Raw genomic sequence first — 19,141 nt, forward strand, 5'->3', positions numbered from 1 at the left:
AGGATTAATTTCAAGTAGTGTTTACCTGGTAAAGTGACAGTGATCCTCAATGGGTGAGAGATGGCAGAAGCCCTCACGGGGCCGTTTGTGTGTAGGGAACTTCTGTCATAAACTTCTACATTACACTGATAAACTCCTGCTTCTTCCTCGGTGGCATCATGGATTAGGAGTTGAGAACGAAATAAAGACTGTGAAACCTTTGTCTTCTTTTGGAACTGGGGTAGGAAGTTCCCCCATTCAATAGTGCCATTATGGGTGATTCGAAGAAGCAGATCAAAGGCTCGAGATCTAGCTGCCTGGAACTGCCATGTCACGGTGAGTAGAACCTTGAGGTCAGAGTAGCGAACACCCACTATGCAGGACAGGTCAAAGGTGTTGGTTAATTTCACTTGTGGTTGACGGCTCATCAGACTAACATGTAAACTTGACTCTGTGGGCAGAAACGTGAAACACAATTTCTAATACATTCAGCAAATCGAGGTACAAGTTGTCCTAGTCATTGCCTCCTCACATTGAACTATGTGTTCATACGCTGGGAGTATCAAATACGTGGGGGTAGAAACTGATTCACAGTACAGTCTGTCCTGAAGTCTGACTTCAATTTTCTAAAGTTGACCCTCTTCTAAAGAGTGTTCTCAGCAGAGACAACAAACAGGCAGTGTTTCTCCAGTCTGCTGCTTAGACAGCTGCCGCTGAGTGGGTGGGGTGCTCCCCGGCCCCACTGGCTGGCCTCCTTCCCTCATCCCCACTCCTTGGTGCACCATCACTCTTTTGCACGTGCTCCAAGAGACTCTGCAATCCCAGGGCTGCAGCTGTCAGAAGCCTGAAATGCATGAGGCTCCGCTCCACTTGGCATATCTCTTTTCTAAGTCTATTCCAATTCATACGCTTTTGTTTTTAGCCTTGAATAACAATTTACAAGTTGCACTCTAACGATGATCTCTATAAAGATGAGTAAACTTCAGAGATCAGCTGACAGACATGGTAGCCAGAGACTCTGCTCTGTGTCCTGGGGTACACGTACCATAACTAGGGGATTCAGGGTGACACACAATCGAATTCCACAGCATTCCACTGCAGAAGGAAGATACTGAAGATGCGTAAGTTCAGAAAAGGATTTCCCTGACACTTACTCAGAGGTTTTACAGTGACTGACATCTGAGCCCAGCTCTGATCTCTGGTCTTGCTCCGGGGCATCTCAGACACCCTGCACTCATACATGCCGCTGTCTGTGATGGTGGTGGAGGTGATCTCCAGCTGGAAGGTGTCCCAGTCCGTCTTCTCCAGCCTTGTGTTGCTGTGCTTATCGAGTTGCCCGTAGAAGGCACCCAGCTGCATGGTGCCGTCCTGCCCCATTCCAGCCACAAACTCCGGCTCTGTCTCGTCTTGTGGGATGTGCCACCAGGTCACGGACAGGAGACTTTTAGCTCCACCTACCTTGCAGAGAAGGGTTAATGCCTCTCCTTCCCACACTGTTTGCTTCCTGTTCTTGGTAGACATGACCACATATCTTGCTGTGGATTACAGATTTTAAAAGAAAAAATTATTTCAAGTAAATGAAATTTTTTCTAAAAAACGGTGAAATCTCATTAATTAGGACTTGACAACTTTGTGACAAATCCGATCAGGTTGTTCACTCCTGCACCACCCCCAGAAAAAAAGATTTCATCAACACTTAAATAGTAGAAACAGCAGAAAGAATACCAGGAGAACTTATTTACACTTAAACCATTTATAATTTGCCCTAATTTTTAGTGATTTGTTCCTTAGGAACATCTAGTTGGGAAAACATCTGGTAATATTTTGTTAAATTAATTACAGTTGGTGTATGAGGCTGAAAGTAATGAAGCCGTGTTTAGTTTTTTAGAATTCAGACTTTCACAGTTCAAAATGACCTTCCTCTTCTTACTTACCTTCCCCTAATTGGTATATATTCTGAACAGTGAAGGAGTATTGTTAATTATATTTCTGTTCAAAATACTGCCATTAAAAAACAATTACTTGGGGGAAAATGTAGGTATATATAAATATATATATATATATACAATAAATATATATATACATTTCCCCCCAAGTATTTTTTTAAATATATATATTTACCCATACATATACATTTCTCTTTTTCAAATCATATATTCATTCATATATATTGTTGAAGCGAGATCCTTCCTATATCTGAACTATAGTGTAAAACAATAAATGTAAATCTGGCTTCCAGATGGGAAATTAAAGATGTGTAGAAACGCAGACATTCCTTCAACAGATACTTCCTGTGCAAGGCCTTGTCCTGGGTGCTTTGTGGGCAATGTAAAGATCCCTCAAGCTCATGCATCCTAGGCAGCCCAGCCTCATGCTTCAGGTCAAGGTCACTGTTGTCAGAATTATCCTGGGCAACATAGTGGACCTCTCTACGCCTCAATTTCCTTTCCTGTAGATATGGGGGTAATAATAACACCTCCCTTATGCATTGTGAGAGGACTAAATGAATGGTACATGCAAAGGGCTTACCCCGGCTGGCAAGGAGAAGTACCCAGCAAAGGTGAGCTATTAGCGTTAGTGCGTCATGATAGGCACTTTGTGAAAGCAGAGGAGTTCAAAGCCAGAAAAGGAAAACAAAATAGATTTTTTTTCAAATTTATTTTTTCTGGCCTTGTGGGATCTTAGTTCCCCGACCAGGGATCAAACCCAGGCCCTCGGCAGTGAGGGCATGGAGTCCTAACCACTGGACCACCAGGGAATTCCCAGGAAAACAAAATAGAACTGGCATTAGAAATTTAAATAGGATCTAAATGAATCTGCAAATTGATCTTCTCTGCTGAGGAAGGAGTTCAGTCTTTAAGCACTTTATGTATAAATGTATATGTTACAAAGGCAGAATGAAGGCTAATGTCCACAAATAGGTTAATATATCTATATCTATTTATCTATCTATTACATATATATAACTTGCTTCCAAATTTTGGGTATTAGAGGCATAATTATACTTAATTTTTTTTTCAAGTTAAAAATAGACTCATGGGCTTCCCTGGTGGCGCAGTGGTTGAGAGTCTGTCTGCCGACGCAGGGGACACAGGTTCGTGCCCCGGTCTGGGAAGATCCCATATGCCATGGAGCGGCTGGGCCCGTGAGCCATGGCCACTGAGCTTGCGCTCCGCAACGGGAGAGGCCACAACACTGAGAGGCCCACGTACCGCAAAAATAAAAAAAAAATAATAAAAAAAGACTCATAACTAAAGTTTAGAAATTAGAGGGGAAATTATTACTCATAATCTCACTACTCAAATATAACCATTATGATTAGCTTCAACCAGCTTCAGTTTTGTTTTGTTTTGTCTTTTTAACTGTAGTTTCCTTAGTTTACTGTGGTCGTTACTGCCTCTCGGTAAGAAGTAACACACTCACCACGCATGCATAAGGTATACATGCATAGCAGTAGGGAGTACCCTCTTCTGTTTAAAACATTCACGGAGTGATAAAACTCTGCTCATACTTGAATTAATGGTTTGAGTTTCAAAACCAAATGCTCAACAGGATCTTTAATAAATCTGTTAATAACCTTTTTTTATTCTACGTAAAAAGAAACAGGCTGGACTCCAGCCTGCACAAAGGATTATTTTTAGCTTGGGAAGACCAACTACTTGATAGGCTCGTGATCTGTGTGCCATGAAGCACACCTTTAGGTCTCTTTAGCACAAATTCCTATGTCCTGAGTTTATGAAAGATTTACAGACCTGCTCCAGCAGAGACAGATACACGAAGTTGAGATTTAGCTCTGTGTAAATATGTAAACACGCCTACATAGTTTTTTTCTGAATCCTAGCAAGTCAGAACAAATGTTTAGTGTCAAAATTACCACCAACACACTTCCTGGCTCGCCACTCTAGGCCAAAGCTGTGCGTCTTCACTCCCAGCAAAGGGGGTGATGGAGAAGAGGATGGAAGGGGAATGTTTCTATCTTTGGAGAGGCCTCCAGTGAGCAAGTACAACAAGGATATCTTCATTTTTAGTTTGTTTTTGATTTTGGTTTTTGCAAAACCAAAAATTTGGGGCAATTCATTTTCCTAGACTTTGAATTTAATACCCAGCCCAGAGGATCCTAATATTACTTGCGGATTTATCAGTTTTCTCTCCACACAAAAAGCACTGATAATTCAAACACGTTTAAGGTCACCCAGCCTTCAGAAACTAAACAAGACCTGAGTGGCCTTCCAGGTACTCAGACCCATTGGGATAGGCATCTCACGACATCATAACAACATACAGGCAATAGAGTCTGCCCACTATCATTTACTTCTTCTTTTCTTACTCTGAGTCATGCTTTGGTGCAGAATTAAGACTTAGTATCAGTTTAAGATAATAGAGAATTGATGAAAGATGTCGCAGGAGTAGGAGGGGTAACGTGGGTGTTTATTTCCCAGGAAGGGGGCAAGTGTAAGCTCTTGCTTCTTAATCTACTCAAAACACACACACATACACGCGCGCGCACACAACAAGGAGACAGAGGGCTTCATTAATACAGGTGTTCTCTGCTGAAAGAATACCCAATGGACAAAAATTAGAAATAACAGCAAATAGAATCAAAGAATCTAAGATGGCAAGAACGTACTTAAGGACAGTCAGATTAGATGTCATTATCTTACAGTTGAAGAAGCTGAGATTTAGAGGTGAAGTACATAGTGTGTTCATGATCATGGCCCATTTAATGGCTCAGGAATAGGACTCAGGTCTTCAGCTGGTTTGGGTGCTTTCCTTTGCAGTACTCCACTCCACCTCAAAGTGATCTGATTGACACCTGACTTCAGAAGACCTCCCCTGTGTCCATGAAGGCATCCTGTACTCACAAAGGAGGGCATCTAAAAGCAGCCCAATCGTGTCTGGCCCCGACTTCACATACCTGCTGGCTTCCTCAGGTGCACGTAGCTGTCTGGTGACTGTTTTTTCTGGAGCACCTGCCAGGAGCCCATCTGAGCTCTTGTCACCTCCGCCACGGCACATCTGTAGGCACCTTCATCCCTTGGCCCCACAGAGAAGATCTTGAGAGAGAAAGACTTGGGGCTTAACTTTGAAACCTGGAGCTGTCCTTGACTTGCTCTTTCTTGATAGTTTTTCTTCAGACCCAGAACTCCACCAGCATCAATGTGGGCCATTTCAATATCATTGAAGAACCAAGTGCCATGAAGCTGTGGGTCCCGGCCACCGCCCATGACCAGGCAAACCAGTTCTAAGGGTTTTCCTTCAGGAACCGTGCTCTCAGCCGTGATGTTGACTTGAAAATCTCTCACTAGGAAACAAAAGCAAGGCAGATATATAGAGAGGCCACTGCATCTATCCTTTCAATACCAGAGAGAGATGCTACCTCCTGTTAGGATAGTACAGGGATTGAATTTCATGTGGGAGATCAGTTCTGAGGAGAAGGTAAGCCAAAGAAATGCCTAGAATTAAAAAATGCCCTTGACTACTCTTTAAATCACCTAGAAAGAACAACATACATGATTTTCTGAATGCAATCCTATTAAGCAAGATGTATGCATAATGTGTAAAGTACACAGTAATGTATCTTTTTAAATAAAATATTTTATACTATGTTGAATCGATGTAAATTGTGATTTCTTGCTCTCATTTTTGGCTGAGCATATCCAGTGGAATTTTCCGAAGTTAAAAGCATATGTGATATATGGCAAGTCCACAGCTAACATCACACTTAACAGTGAAAAGCTGAAAGCTTTTCCTCTAAGATCAAGAATAAGACAAGGATGACCACTCTCACCACTTCTATTCAACATAGTATTGGAAGTCCTAGCCAGAGCAGTTAGACAGAAAAAGAAATTAAAGGCATCCAAATTGGAAAAAAAGGAAGTAAAACTGTCACTGTTGGCAGATGACATGATCTTACATATAGAAACCAAAAAAAACTCCACCAAAAGATGTTAAAACTAATAAAGAATTTCAGTAAAATTGCAGGATACAAAATCAACATACAAAAAAAAAATCAGTTGCATCTCTATACCCTAACAATGAACTATCCAAAAAAGAAATTAAGAAAACAATCCCATTTACAATAGCATCAAAAGGAAGAAGATACTTAGGGATAAATTTAACCAAGGAGGTGAAAGACATGTACAATGAAAACTATAGAATACTGATGAAACTAACTGAAGATGAAACAAATAAATGGAAAGATATCCCATGTTCATGGGTCGGAAGAATTAATATTGTTAAAATGTCCATACCACCCGAAGCAATCTACAGATTCATTGCAATCCCTATCAAAATTCTAATGGCATTTTAAAATAGACAAAAAGAATTCTAAAATTCATATGGAACCACAAAAGACCCTGAATAGCCAAAGAATTTTGAGCAAGAGCTGTAGGTATCACATGCCTGATTTCAAAATACATTACAAAGCTACAGTAATCAAAACAGTATGGTGCTGGTATAAAGCCATATAGACCAATGAAACAGAAAAGAGAATCCAAAAACAAATCCATGAATCTATGTCAATTAATCTCCAATAAGGGTGCCAAGAATACACAACAGGGAAAAGATAGTCTCTTCAAATAAATGGTGTTGAATAAACTGGATATCCACATGCAGAAGAATGAAGTTGGACCCCTATCTCGTGCCATATTAAAAAAATAAACTCAAAATGGATCAAAGATTTAAACATAAGACCTGAAACTGAAAAACTACTAGAAGAAAACAGAAGGGGGAATTCCCTGGCAGTCCAGTGGTTAAGACTCTGCACTTCCACTGCAGGGGGCACACGTTCAGTCTCTGGTCAGGGAACTAAGATCCCACATGCCACATGGCACAGCCAAAAAAAAAAGAAAAAGAAAAAGAAAAGAAAATAGAAGGAAAACATTCTTGACATTATTTTGGGCAATGATTTTCTGGATATGACCCCACAAGCACAGGCAACAAAAGTAAAAATAGATTGTGGGATCACATCAAACTAAAAAGATCCTGCACACAAAAGAAACAATCAACAGAGTGAAGAGACAATCTACAAAATGGGAGAAAATATTTGCACACCATGTATTTGAAAAAGGGTTACTAGCCAAAATGGATAAGAAACTCATACAAATTAATAGCAAACCAAAAAAAAAAAACCCCAAATAACTTAATATAAAGACGAGCAAAGGATCTGAAGGGACATTTCTCAAAGGAAGACATACAAGTGACCAAAAATATGGAAAAAGATGCTCATCACTAATCATCAGGGAAATGCAAATTGAAGCCACAAGATATCACCTCACATCTGTTAGGATGGCAATTATCAAAAAGACAAAAGATATCGAGTGTTGGTGAGGATGGACAAGAAAAAGGAAACCTTGTACACTGTTAGTGTACAAGGAATGTCAATTGGTATGGCCATGATAGAAAACAGTATGGAGGTTCCTCAAAAACTAAAAGTAGAACTACCATATAACCCAGCAATCCCACTTCCACGTACATATCCAAAGGAAATGAAATCAGTATCTCAAAGAGATATCTGCACCCCTATGTTCATTATTCATAATAGCCAAGATATGAAAACAACCTAAGTGTCCATCAAGGGATAAATGTATGAAGAAAATGTGGTATATATACAAAATGGAATATTATTCAGCCATGAAAAAAAGGAAAATCTTGCCATTTTCAAAAACATGGATCAACCTGGAGGACATTTTGCTATGTGAAATAAGCCAGAAACAGAAAGACAAATATTGTGGAAACTAAAAATTGACAAAATGAATACATAGAAGTGGAGAGTAGAATGGTGGTTACCAGGGGTTGGGGGAGTGGGGACAATGGGGAGATATTGGTCAAAGGGTACAAAGTTTCAGTTATGCAGGATGAATAAGTTCTGGAGATCTAATGTACAGCATGGTGACTACAGTTAGTAATACTGTGTGGTATTACTTGAAATTTGCTAAGAAGGATCTTAAGAATTCTCACCACTTACACAACACAACCACGTGAGGTGACGGGTATGTTAGTGAACTTCATTGTAGTCATTTCATAGTGCATACAGATATCAAAACATCATATTGCACACCTTAAACGTATACAACTTTTATTGATCTAAATAAATAAAATTTTAAAATAAAGAGTTTTACATTTTTAAAAATTGTTTTCAAAGGGAGGGGAAAGAAGCACATGTGATGTGTCTCCAAAGGACTCCCTGAGTATAATTTGGACACGTACCACCATCAGGACAATTTTTAATAGAATAGAATAACACTCCTAAAAAAAAAGAAAGAAAACTTCAATGATCCACTATTGGATCATTGCTTTTAGCAGGGATATATATGGTTATAGACCTCCTCCTACTGGACCAAAGCCCATGTGGAGAGACCAGGAATCAAAATGGAGGCTTCCTGCTTGCTTTGGCGAAAGTGTCAATGGCTCATGAAGAGTGACATCGTTCCAAGGAAACGGGGTAAGGCTGAAGGAGCAGTGACTAAGACAAGGCTTCACGTTGGAAATAGGCTACTCTGAGGCGCAGGTGTCTGTGGGGAGAGGGCCTTGGAGAGATACATCTGTCTTCCAACGCCAGCTCCAGCAGAGCGAGCTAAGGCAGAGCATTTAGCTGAGGCTCAGGGTCATGTTTCAAAAATGGGGACTTGACTAGTTGCCTCAGAGGGTGGTTGTTAGGACTAAATTCGATAATGTATTATAGATAAAGTGCTTACACAGAGCCTGGCAAGAATGGCAACAAAACTATTTCCATGCATGGCTGTGGAATCTACCTAACATTCAACAGATTTTATCCCATAGAAAACCTCCCGTGGACGGAGCCCCAAATCTGTCCTTCTTACTTATGCTTCCCAGATGACAAAAACAAAATTTACTCAAGCTTTCTAATGATTTTTTTTTTTCGCGGTACGCGGGCCTCTCACTGTTGTGGCCTCTCCCGTTGCGGAGCACAGGCTCCGGACGCACAGGCTCAGCGTCCGTGGCTCACGGGCCCAGCCGCTCCGCGGCATGTGGGATCTCCCCGGACCAGGGCACGAACCCACGTCCCCTGCATCGGCAGACGGACTCTCAACCACTGAGCCACCGGGGAAGCCCTCTAATGATATTTTTGATCCAACAAAAGATTAGAAAAAAACAAAAAGAGAAAACTCCCTCGCGGTCCAGTGGTTAGGACTCCGCGCTTTCACTGCCGAGAGCGTGGATTCAATCCCTGGTCGGGGAACTAAGATCCCGTAAGCCACGTGGCACAGCCAAAAAAAAAAAAAAAAAAGAAGAAGAAAGATATCCAAATACCCACTACTAGCTGTTAATGAATTTCCCGAGAAGATAATTACCTGCTGGATGGACCCTCAGAGTTGTTTGATCTGTCTGCTTTTTCGTGATGGAAGTCCAGGTTTCATCCGGATCCTGAATCCATTCAGTTGCCTCACAGAACAGCTGACCCTGATCTGAGGGCCGAAGTCTCCCTATGGACAGCCTGAAGGTAGTGACCCCAAGCTTGTCGAGCCGCACGTCACCAGCTGCAAACCTCTCTGTATACAAGGGCCCAGGGAGCAGCATAAAATCCTTGGAGAGGGAGATAATCTTGCTGGCTTGGCTTCTTTCTCCATCTTGCATCAGGTACCAGGTGACAGAGAGGTGAGTATGTTGAGCTGTGGCTTTGGATGACTCACAGGTAAGTTCCAATGGCTCACCTTCCTCCTTACTGAGAGTCTGGGAAGTCATGGCAGCAGAGAGGGTATCTGGAATGACTGGATGCAAAGGAATGATTGTAATTGACTGAGTACCTGTCAGACTAGCCTCCTTAGATGAAGATGGTGCCCTGACCCAACATCTGTACAGTACATACTTTGAGTTGGTTTTCCACCAGCCATATGCTTTCCCTATTGCCAACAGGAACATTGGCATCTATATACATACAGACTAGGGAACTCGGCAAAGCTATTGGTTCACTGTTGTACTGACCCTGATTTTACATTTTTAGCATAGGCTGTAACCAATTTAGCTATTCAGACACAGAGGTTTTAAATGGGAAAAGCACTGGGAGCTAGAAGACTATATTCTGATCCTATATTTGTCCCTATTTGACTCCATGAATTGGAGGAAGTTACTTCACTTCCTTGGGCCTTCACCTGCTCCTTTATAAAATAAAGTTCTGAAATAATCTGTTACAATTTATCATTCAGAGCCAAAATGCAACCCTTACCAAAGTTTCGAAAACCATCTTACTACCCTACCATTCTTTCCTTCCTCAAAGGAAATCACACAGCCTAAGTTTATGTGAAAGCAACACTTAGATTCAAAAATGAATGTTTATTGAGCATCTACTCAGAGCTAACCACTGTGCTAGAGAGTGAGGTAAATGTTCTCTTCTCATGGAGCTCAAGGTGAGGTCAGAGAGGGTCATGTAAGTAGCCAATTACCACATAAACTGGGTGAGTACTAATAACAGTAGTGTGAACAGAGCATCAAGAAAGAACAAAGACGGGAATACTGCCTGAGACAGAATGGGTTTCACAGAAGAGGTAATACCTAAACTGGGTTCAGAAGTATATGTAGGAGTTTGCGAGGCTGAAAAGGGAGTAATAAGATATTCTAGGCAAAGGGACAAAAGGGTAATTTCAAATAATATGACCCTTGCCCCATAGGTAACTATGTTAGAGAATGGTAGTTTGAGAGTAATTACTTCCAAGTTAATGACTTACTTCCTATGGTATTATATTAATTATATATAAACATATATTAAATATATTAATACTGGCTCTTCTATCAAGTTAATATTCTGCCTCTGAGAAGAGACATGAGAACTCTCAAAGCTTTGTCTAATGCTGTGCTATTATCGACCTATGAATAGCTGTGGGCAAGGCCTAGGAAGACCACGTACTATCTAACTCTTCATGACAAAGTCGATTGGGAAAATGAATTAAGAGCTTTAGGGAATATGAGATACCTATTTGTGACAAACTCCAAAATATCCAGAGGGGTATGTGGGCTCTTTTGCCAAAACAAACAGCACAATATAAAGTCATGTCACGTTGCAAGGCATCGTGTTGATGGAGAGAATCTGGCTTCTCAGGGGCTGGCTAGAAGAGGAGGGCACACAGCTTACCAATTAGATTCGTCTTTGCACTGTAACTCCCATAGTATTTTCCATCAGTGTTGGGTGTGTGACACTCATACTCGCCGGAATCCTTCATCTGGAGCTTGGCGATGTGCAAAAAGACTGAGTTACCCTGGACCTTCTCCACGTAGATTTCCTTACTTTGCACCCGCTGTGCATACACTGCATAAGAGAAGGTGGCATCCTTGGTGCTAATGATCTGGATTTCTTGGGTCGGGGCTGTCGGCAGGTAAACAGACCACTGGAAATGCTGCTCAGAAGGTCCCCGGTAGCCAGTTACGTTGCAGCCGATGCTAATGGGGTAACCTTCAGCTCTGAACAGCGGTCCTTTCTGAACTGTTACTTCTCTCTGGGCAGTGCTGAGCTTAGCTTGCAAGTAGGAGAAAGAAAGGGGAATAAAAATAGATTAGTGCTCCAGTTCCCAATGTGCCACATTATGTAGCTCCCTGTATTACAATTCTAGAAAATGAGATCGCAGGTTATTAGCTATAATCAACTCAAATGTTCAATACCTTCTTCAGGATGAGGAGCAGTGGAATGGCTTGATGAGTTAATTGTTCTTTTTTTTTTTTTTTTTTGCGGTACGCGGGCCTCTCCCGTTGCGGAGCACAGGCTCCGGACGCGCAGGTTCAGCGGCCATGGCTCACGGGCCCAGCCGCTCCGCGGCACGTGGGATCTTCCCGGACCGGGGCACGAACCCGTGTCCCCTGCATTGGCAGGCGGACTCTCAACCACTGCGCCACCAGGGAAGCCCGAGTTAATTGTTCTTTTATAAGTTTAACTTCCATAGTAATCTCTAGTCTCTCAAAAAAAAAATGTTTAGCTTCATCAATGTAACATGACCACTTTCATAAAACATATCTGCTTATCTAAGTGCACCTGAAGTAAATGCGATGTATAATAATTCACCTTTTACATTATTTTAGGGGAAAATTCCTCGATATACTTCCTCAAGCCTCCAATTCCTAGGTACCTGTCATCGAGCTTTTCTCACAGAAATGATTGCTGGAGAGGCAGAGTTTATGGCACTGCTCCTGGTGCCATGCTTTTTCCTGCTGGTTGGTTGGAAATATCTGTAGCTCCCGGCCAGGTGTGATGCAAGACTAGCTAAAATTAGCATCTGAAGAAGCAGCAGCACTTCCTTTCTATACCGTGGAGGGTTTTTCATTTTGTAATTTTTTAAAGAGACACTACAGCTTTATTGAAAAGCTTCATACAAGATGACTGTCAAGTCCAACAGGATCTGGGATCAGATTTAGTTTAGTTGTTCTCTTACCCCAAGTTTTCAGTTGGGACCACTATGGAATGTTTCCTGTTGGGACAAATCTTAAGTATTAGGTTTAAAGGAGAAAATCTTATTCAATGGTAACAGTTCCTTTGACATACACCTTTTCAAAATCAAGACTTTTTTAGAAATTAAAAGGTATGTATTTATTTATTATGTTAACATTAAAGCCTAGTTTATTTTGTGTAACAGAAAGAACAAAGAACAAATGACAGAGATGCCACAGGGTGAGCTAGATCTTTCACTCGGGGCCTAGGGCCCAGTGGAAAGACATCAGAAGGGTCCAACAGGGAGCAATTGCTGGTATTACAGAATTAACAGAATAGAGTTCATAAGTAGGCATGGAAGAAGCAGAGCATCTGCTGAATTTGTTGAATCCACAAGGACAAAGAGTAAAGGAGACCAGAGTGAAAAAAAAGTGAGAGAGGGGAAAATGACATTACAGAGACCATGAATATAGGCTGAGTATAGGAATTTTAGAATGAAAACAATTCTGATAGGAGGGGACCTGCAAAAAAATAGGGAGAAAGGGTAAGAGATCACCTGATACAGTCAACTAAAAATTGCATATGGATACAATCAATGCAAAACTGGAAAACAAATATGCAATCAGTCAACCAATCACACAAATTTCCAGTAATCATTTAAAATATACTAATTTATTCATAAATCCCAGTTAATGTGATATATGTATGTTAGGCTCTTTTTGTAATAAGCATTTAGGAATAGAAGTTGGACCATATGAGAAAAAATTTTTAATTTTTTTTCAAAACAGATGACTTTTTATTGAAGTATAGTTGATTTACAATATTGTGTTAGTTTCTGGTGTACAGCAAAGTGATTCAGTTACACACATATATATATTCTTTTTCAGATCCTTTTCTATTATAGGTTATTACAATATATTGAATATAGTTCCCCATGCCATACAGTAGTAAAATTTTAAAATATTATTTACCAAAAAATTGTACTACAAAGGCAATTTAAAACATTGTCAGCAATGCTAGCCAGGCTTAGAGACATACATCTTAGAGAAACGTGAGCACTGCACCAGGCTACACGTGAAAAAGTATCCACAGCAGCAGTGTTCATTACAGCCCCCAAACTAGAGACCATTCATATGTCCATCAACAGTAGAACAGGCAGACTGTGGTACATTCATAAAATGGGATCTTATACAGAAATGAAAGTGAGTGAATTGCAACTGGTTGCAGAAACGTGGATCACTGTGTTTAATGAAAGATGCTGAACACTTTAGAATCTTTTTGACTATACCCTCCATAAAATTTAAAGAAAGGCAAAAAAACCACACTGTATTGTTTAGTGATGCAAACATAGCGGGTAAAACTATTAAAAAAAAAAGCCAGGAAGTAGGTACCACGAAAGTCAGCAAAGTGATTGTGTGTGTGTGTGTCTGGATGGGACGTGTGGCAAGGTGGGTGGGTGCTTCTAGGGTCCTAGCAATGTTCTATTTCTTGACCTGCATAGTGATTACATGGTTTTTACTTTTTATGTATTAGTTAAATTGCACATTTATGTTTTATTAACTTTTCTTATATGTTATATTTCAAGATAAAAATGTTTTAAAAAATATGATTTCTGAGGTACCACTAAGATGTTTATGTCAGGACATGTTTCCACAATGTTATTTTTGGTGTCTAGGCAACACTTAACATTTTTTATGACTTTTCGGAGAGATGGTACCACATGTGAAACAGTTTATTTTGAAAACTAGCACTTCATTTTCTACTGCTTCGCCTACTAATTCAATAAATATTTGTTCAATCACTTATAGTGTTTCTGATGCTTCAAGGACTAAGATATGAAGATGAGTTTGGGATAGTCTCTGACTTCTTGATTTTACAGTTTAGTCAAGTAGGGTGGTAGTCATCTGTCCTGGAAAGAAATATGATAAAAGCGCTTTGAGGAATTTGAAGGAAGGAGACATTAATTACATTTTGGGGGATGGAAATAGGTAAGGTGTATGGAAGATATAGTATTAAAAATGGACTTTGGAGAAGGTTATGACAAGTTAAGTGGAGAGACAGGGCCTTTTAGGTGAAGGAGATTTCATGAAAAGACTGTATAAGTAGTAATCAAAAGAATTGTTCAGGAAATAGAGAGTAATCAGTTGGATTAAGGGGAGAGTTACATGAAGATTAATAGAAAGAGGTAAGAGTGGGTAGGAATTTTGAGTCCAAAGCATGAAGGGTTTGACTATCATGTTTAAAAGTTTGGACTTGATTGATTAGGCAATGGGGAACCCACTGAAAGTATTTGAAAGGTCTTAGTAAAATTAACCTGAAGTGTATAGGATGATGGAGTTAGAAGTAGACATCAGGTAATGATAGTAGCCCAGAAGAGGAGTGATAAAGGCAATAGAAATGGAAAGAAAGTGGCTATAATTTAAGAGCCACTGTGGAGATAAGATCTATAGAGTTTTTCAGTGTCTTAGATGCTTGGAAGTAGAAGGGGTAGATGGAGGGATGGAAGGCAGGAGGAAATCAAAGATGATACCAGGTTTTGTAAGGGTGACTGGGAATAATGGCACTGTTTACAGGAATAAGGATTTCAGGAAAAGGTACTGTTGTGTACCTTCGAAGGTGAAGGAGAAGATGGTGCATTTAATTTTGGAAATACTAAATTAGAGTACCATGGAATAATCAGGAAGGAAATCCAGCAAACATTTGGAAATAATATTTAAATATATGTCTATATCTGTAGCTATATCTATCTATCTATACTTTAAAATCTACTCAACCCTTTGAAAATATTTGTAATCCAGTCCTCTTAAGAACTCTGAGATGTTCCCATATTTAGCAATGTCAAAGTTGTAAATGGTACAGCCAGAACTGAACTTGGATTTATACATGTCAAATTCCTGGCTGTGTCCATTGTTTCCTCACTGCTTCCTGTAAATGCTTGTTAACTAGGGAGAGTTCTGGGCTGTAGATGCAGATTATGTCAGTTACATGTAAGCACTGGGAAGCGTTCGGGAATGTAAGGAGAGGGCTGAAGAGAGATTATTAGAGGATCTCTCTCTTTAGGGGATAGGATGAGGAACAAAACCTACAGAAGGAAGAATCAGGGAGGGAAGAATCAGGTGGCAGGGCAGCAAGGACGCAGTAGCTTGAAAACCAAAGGAGCAAAATGGTCCAAGCAGAAAGAGCTTGTCAGCACTGCTGAATGCGGCTGAGAGGGTAAGGACTCTAAAGGCAGACGAAAGTCTTTGTAGTTTGATGAGGAGGAGGTCAGTGGAAATCTTTGTAAAAGAGATTTCCATAGAGCAGAAGCAGAGTATTTCAATGGTAAGAAGCAACTGCAAGAAGCATAAACTACTTCAAGAAGCGTCATGGAGAAGGGAAAGAGATAGAATAGGGTGGCATTTAGAAAGAGTAGATGGACGTGGGCAGAGCAGTGAGGGAGGATAGACACAGGTACCTCTACATGTCTACGGGCAGAGGAGCTGTAGAAGGGAGACATGGATGAAGCCAGAGAGAGGATGATGAATGGCATAAGGTGCTAGTAGAGGCACGAGGTCAAGAACATGATTGGGAGGGTACTCAGAAAAGCGGAAGAAACAGTGTGAAGGTTTAATAGGTATTGTGGAGATAAAAAGGAATGACTGACAGAGGCCAATTCAAATGGCCATGCATGGGGAATCATACATACACTGAAGCATCTTATTATACATCTGTTTTCTGTGGGATGTTGTACATATCTCTCCTCCTAAAGAGTGAAATACCTCAGAGGACTGACCCGTTGCTTTCTCTTTTAATAGACAGAGGGTTAGTCACCTCTGCACAGCAGGTCAGATTCTTGCTGACTGATGGACACAGAGCTTGGCATTGACATACTGCATTGGAGTCCCATTTTTGTAACACGAAGAATTCCCTAATGGTGTGGACTTTTTCCAAAAACATTAATGGGATTGCCAAATTTTCTATTTCAGTATTATTTGAATGGAAGCTATTTGACCTATATAAAATGTGGCCAACACCTGGCCACTTTTGATACGCAAAAACAGCAACTTCCAATGCTTCCACCTTATACAAAACCTAGCTGGAGAACACCAAACACAACAAGCGACTTCTCTTTCTTTACCCATATAAAATCCCTTTTTGCTTGGAGGCTGAGAAGGCTTCCATCCATAATTCAGTGGATTTTTTTTTTTCGTGAATGCAGCCCCAGTAAGACAAACAGTAGCCCCTCCCCAGGACCCTCCCATGTTAATGACTTTTATCTGTAGGGCAGCTATTCAGGGTGAGGGGTGACAGACCAATCAGACAAGGCTAAGTCTAAGAGCTCATTTACCCATGACATTAACCTCATCTGGCCCCATATTCTAATAGGATTCATCAGTCTTTACATATTTATTTAAAAAATTAATTAGGACAAGGTATACATTTGCCAAACAATGCAATTGGTCAGTTGATCATCCATCATTTAATTAATTTCCTTCATTTTTCCCTCTGTATTTGTAATGACAGATAGCAGGCTTCCAAAATTGTTTTCAAGTTACTTCCTGATATATATGTTTTTCACATAAAAACTGTGGCTCTACACAAAAGTTGTGCTTAGGAAGAGTTTAAATTTAGAAGAAATAATTATATAACTCAGTTTAGGTAATGGTTTAAATGGGGTATGGAAAGGCTTGAAGCTTCCCCTTTTTGAACCTTGGTTATTACTTTCCTTTTCCCAGGTCTTTCATCTTACTCACTAGGGAAAAAAGAAAAGACAAAGAGAGAATTTGCAGTGGTCTGACTTATTGCACAATGTAAGCCCAGTTTCCCCATACACAAGCCAAACACATGGTTCACAGACACAAAGCACAGACACTTGAGAATCACACTCAGACACCTGAACAGGACACCAGCCAACAGTCCCCAAAGGGCCCCACCAGTGAACCTAGTCATTAACGTCTGCCAAGCCCGTCTAGTGGGCATTGATTACCCAGCAACTGGTCCCAGTAACCTCCTGCAGGCCACCTCTTACCCCAGCAGGTCTCATATCTGATCTTTACCTTACACTACCCAATGTCTTTTGAGACATGAACCCCATTCAACTCAAGCCAAGGTTTATTAAGCACCCCGTTGAGCTGAATGCTGCACCCTTTTCATGTATTAGCCACAGCCTTGGTCACACTGATTCTAAGCTCTTTTAGTTCCCCTATTGTCCAAGTCCCTTCACTAACTCCATCCAGTCTCTTTAAAGCAGAAGTTTTTAACTTGGGTCCATGTGGGGGGATGAAAAGATTCACAAACTTGGGGGGGAAAAAACCTACATCTTTATTTTCACTAATCTTAATGGAAATTTAGCATTTTCTTCAGTCATGAATGTAGACAATAAATCATAGATATTTTCACATCACACCACATCTACTGCAGATATCTTGAAATATTGTTCATACTCATTACGACTTTGAAGTTTGGTGGTTAATAGACCACCTCCAGATCTTCTTATGTAATACATAAATAATGAAGCAAATAAACGACTACATCAAAATTTACTTGAAAGTATTTCAATAACCCTATTTCAATATGATTGATTTTCCCTATAATCGTATACATTTTAATTCACACATTTAAAAATTATTCTAAGTTGGGGTCTGTGGGCTTCACCAGATGCTAAGAGAACCCAGAGCACTAAAAAGTAGCTGCTACCTGCTCTGTCTGCTCTGAGACTATTTCATTCCTTCCCCAGTTCATCTGTTCACGCATCTCCCCCCAAGCTTCCCCTTTCGCCATCCTGTTCAACCATGTACAAATGCCCCTGGGCCAGCTGAGGTCCTTCCACTTGCCCCTCAGCAGAGCCAAGTGAACCTTCCTGCCCCTTTCTCAGGCTCTTAGTAGTCACTTCCCACTTCACCTCACAGATGAAGTCCAGAACCTTCTTTTAGGTTAGCCTAAAACTCCTAAGTGCTCTCATGACACTTCCTTCCATCCGGTCACATCCCCAAGGCACATTTATCTAGACAAGTTCTAACATCAGGCATCACCTCTCAGTCTGAGGAGTTAAGCCTCTTCCTATCTCCAGGGATGAGTTAGCCCAAGAACATAAGGTTTTTACTGAGTTAGCCCAAGAACTTAAGGTGGAGGCAGGGCCAGCAAAATCAGCAGATCTGGCCACACACACAAATGTAAAAACCAGTGGGATCAGATTCATGGGACTCAACCTCACATTGCACCTCCTGGAACTCAAGGATGTCTAGGTAGCCAAGAACATCATCAAAAGTCAAAAATGATTGCCAGCACCAGAGATGTGTGGCATGGTTTTTCCTGTAGAGACCAAATTGTCCCATTTTATCATCCAACAGTCTCCATTTGACTAGCTCCTTGACAACAGTAACCTACAGAATGATGACACTTACTCAGAAAGAGAAAAAAAGATGCCACTCGTGGGAAGCGTGCCATTTGGACCAGCAGAGACCTTTCCTGGTGGTGTCACTGAAGTTGCTCAGACGCCGACTGACAAATGTTGCGCTCTCACTACAAAGATAAAGAGGAAGCGATGGTGCGGTTTCCAGCCCACTGAGAAACAGAGACGGCTTACCAAGAGCAATACAGTTTGCTTCATATGGCTCTTTGCTAATCATTCACATTTACCTACTTATGAAGTTATCTTCATGGGTAGGTAAACATAGATGGATAAAAATAAGAAAAGACGAGCCTCCTCCTGGTGAAATACATATCATTAGGTAATGATACAGGAATTTAAGTAAACAGAATAAATAATCAAGCAGCAATTTTCTCTTCTTAGCCCTTACCTCGCCTCCC

General features: G+C 40.7%; 1 protein-coding gene across 1 annotated transcript in view; it reads right to left on the bottom strand.

The window, feature by feature from the left end:
• The window catches only part of CD101 (CD101 molecule), a gene marked incomplete at both ends in the record, with an annotated part of 33,750 nt that extends 14,972 nt beyond the window's left edge, over positions 1 to 18,778 (bottom strand). Inside the window, 6 exons of the mRNA XM_082659135.1 lie at positions 26 to 430; positions 1,134 to 1,514; positions 4,895 to 5,281; positions 9,294 to 9,710; positions 11,069 to 11,449; positions 18,736 to 18,778. Coding sequence (XP_082515261.1) covers positions 26 to 430; positions 1,134 to 1,514; positions 4,895 to 5,281; positions 9,294 to 9,710; positions 11,069 to 11,449; positions 18,736 to 18,778 — 2,014 coding nt within the window. The remainder of the gene's footprint in view (positions 1 to 25; positions 431 to 1,133; positions 1,515 to 4,894; positions 5,282 to 9,293; positions 9,711 to 11,068; positions 11,450 to 18,735) is intronic.
• Between the last annotated feature and the right edge of the window lie 363 nt (positions 18,779 to 19,141).

This window comes from Grampus griseus (genome assembly GCF_964374135.1).
Source record: "Grampus griseus genome assembly, chromosome: 1".
NCBI lineage: Eukaryota > Metazoa > Chordata > Mammalia > Artiodactyla > Delphinidae > Grampus > Grampus griseus.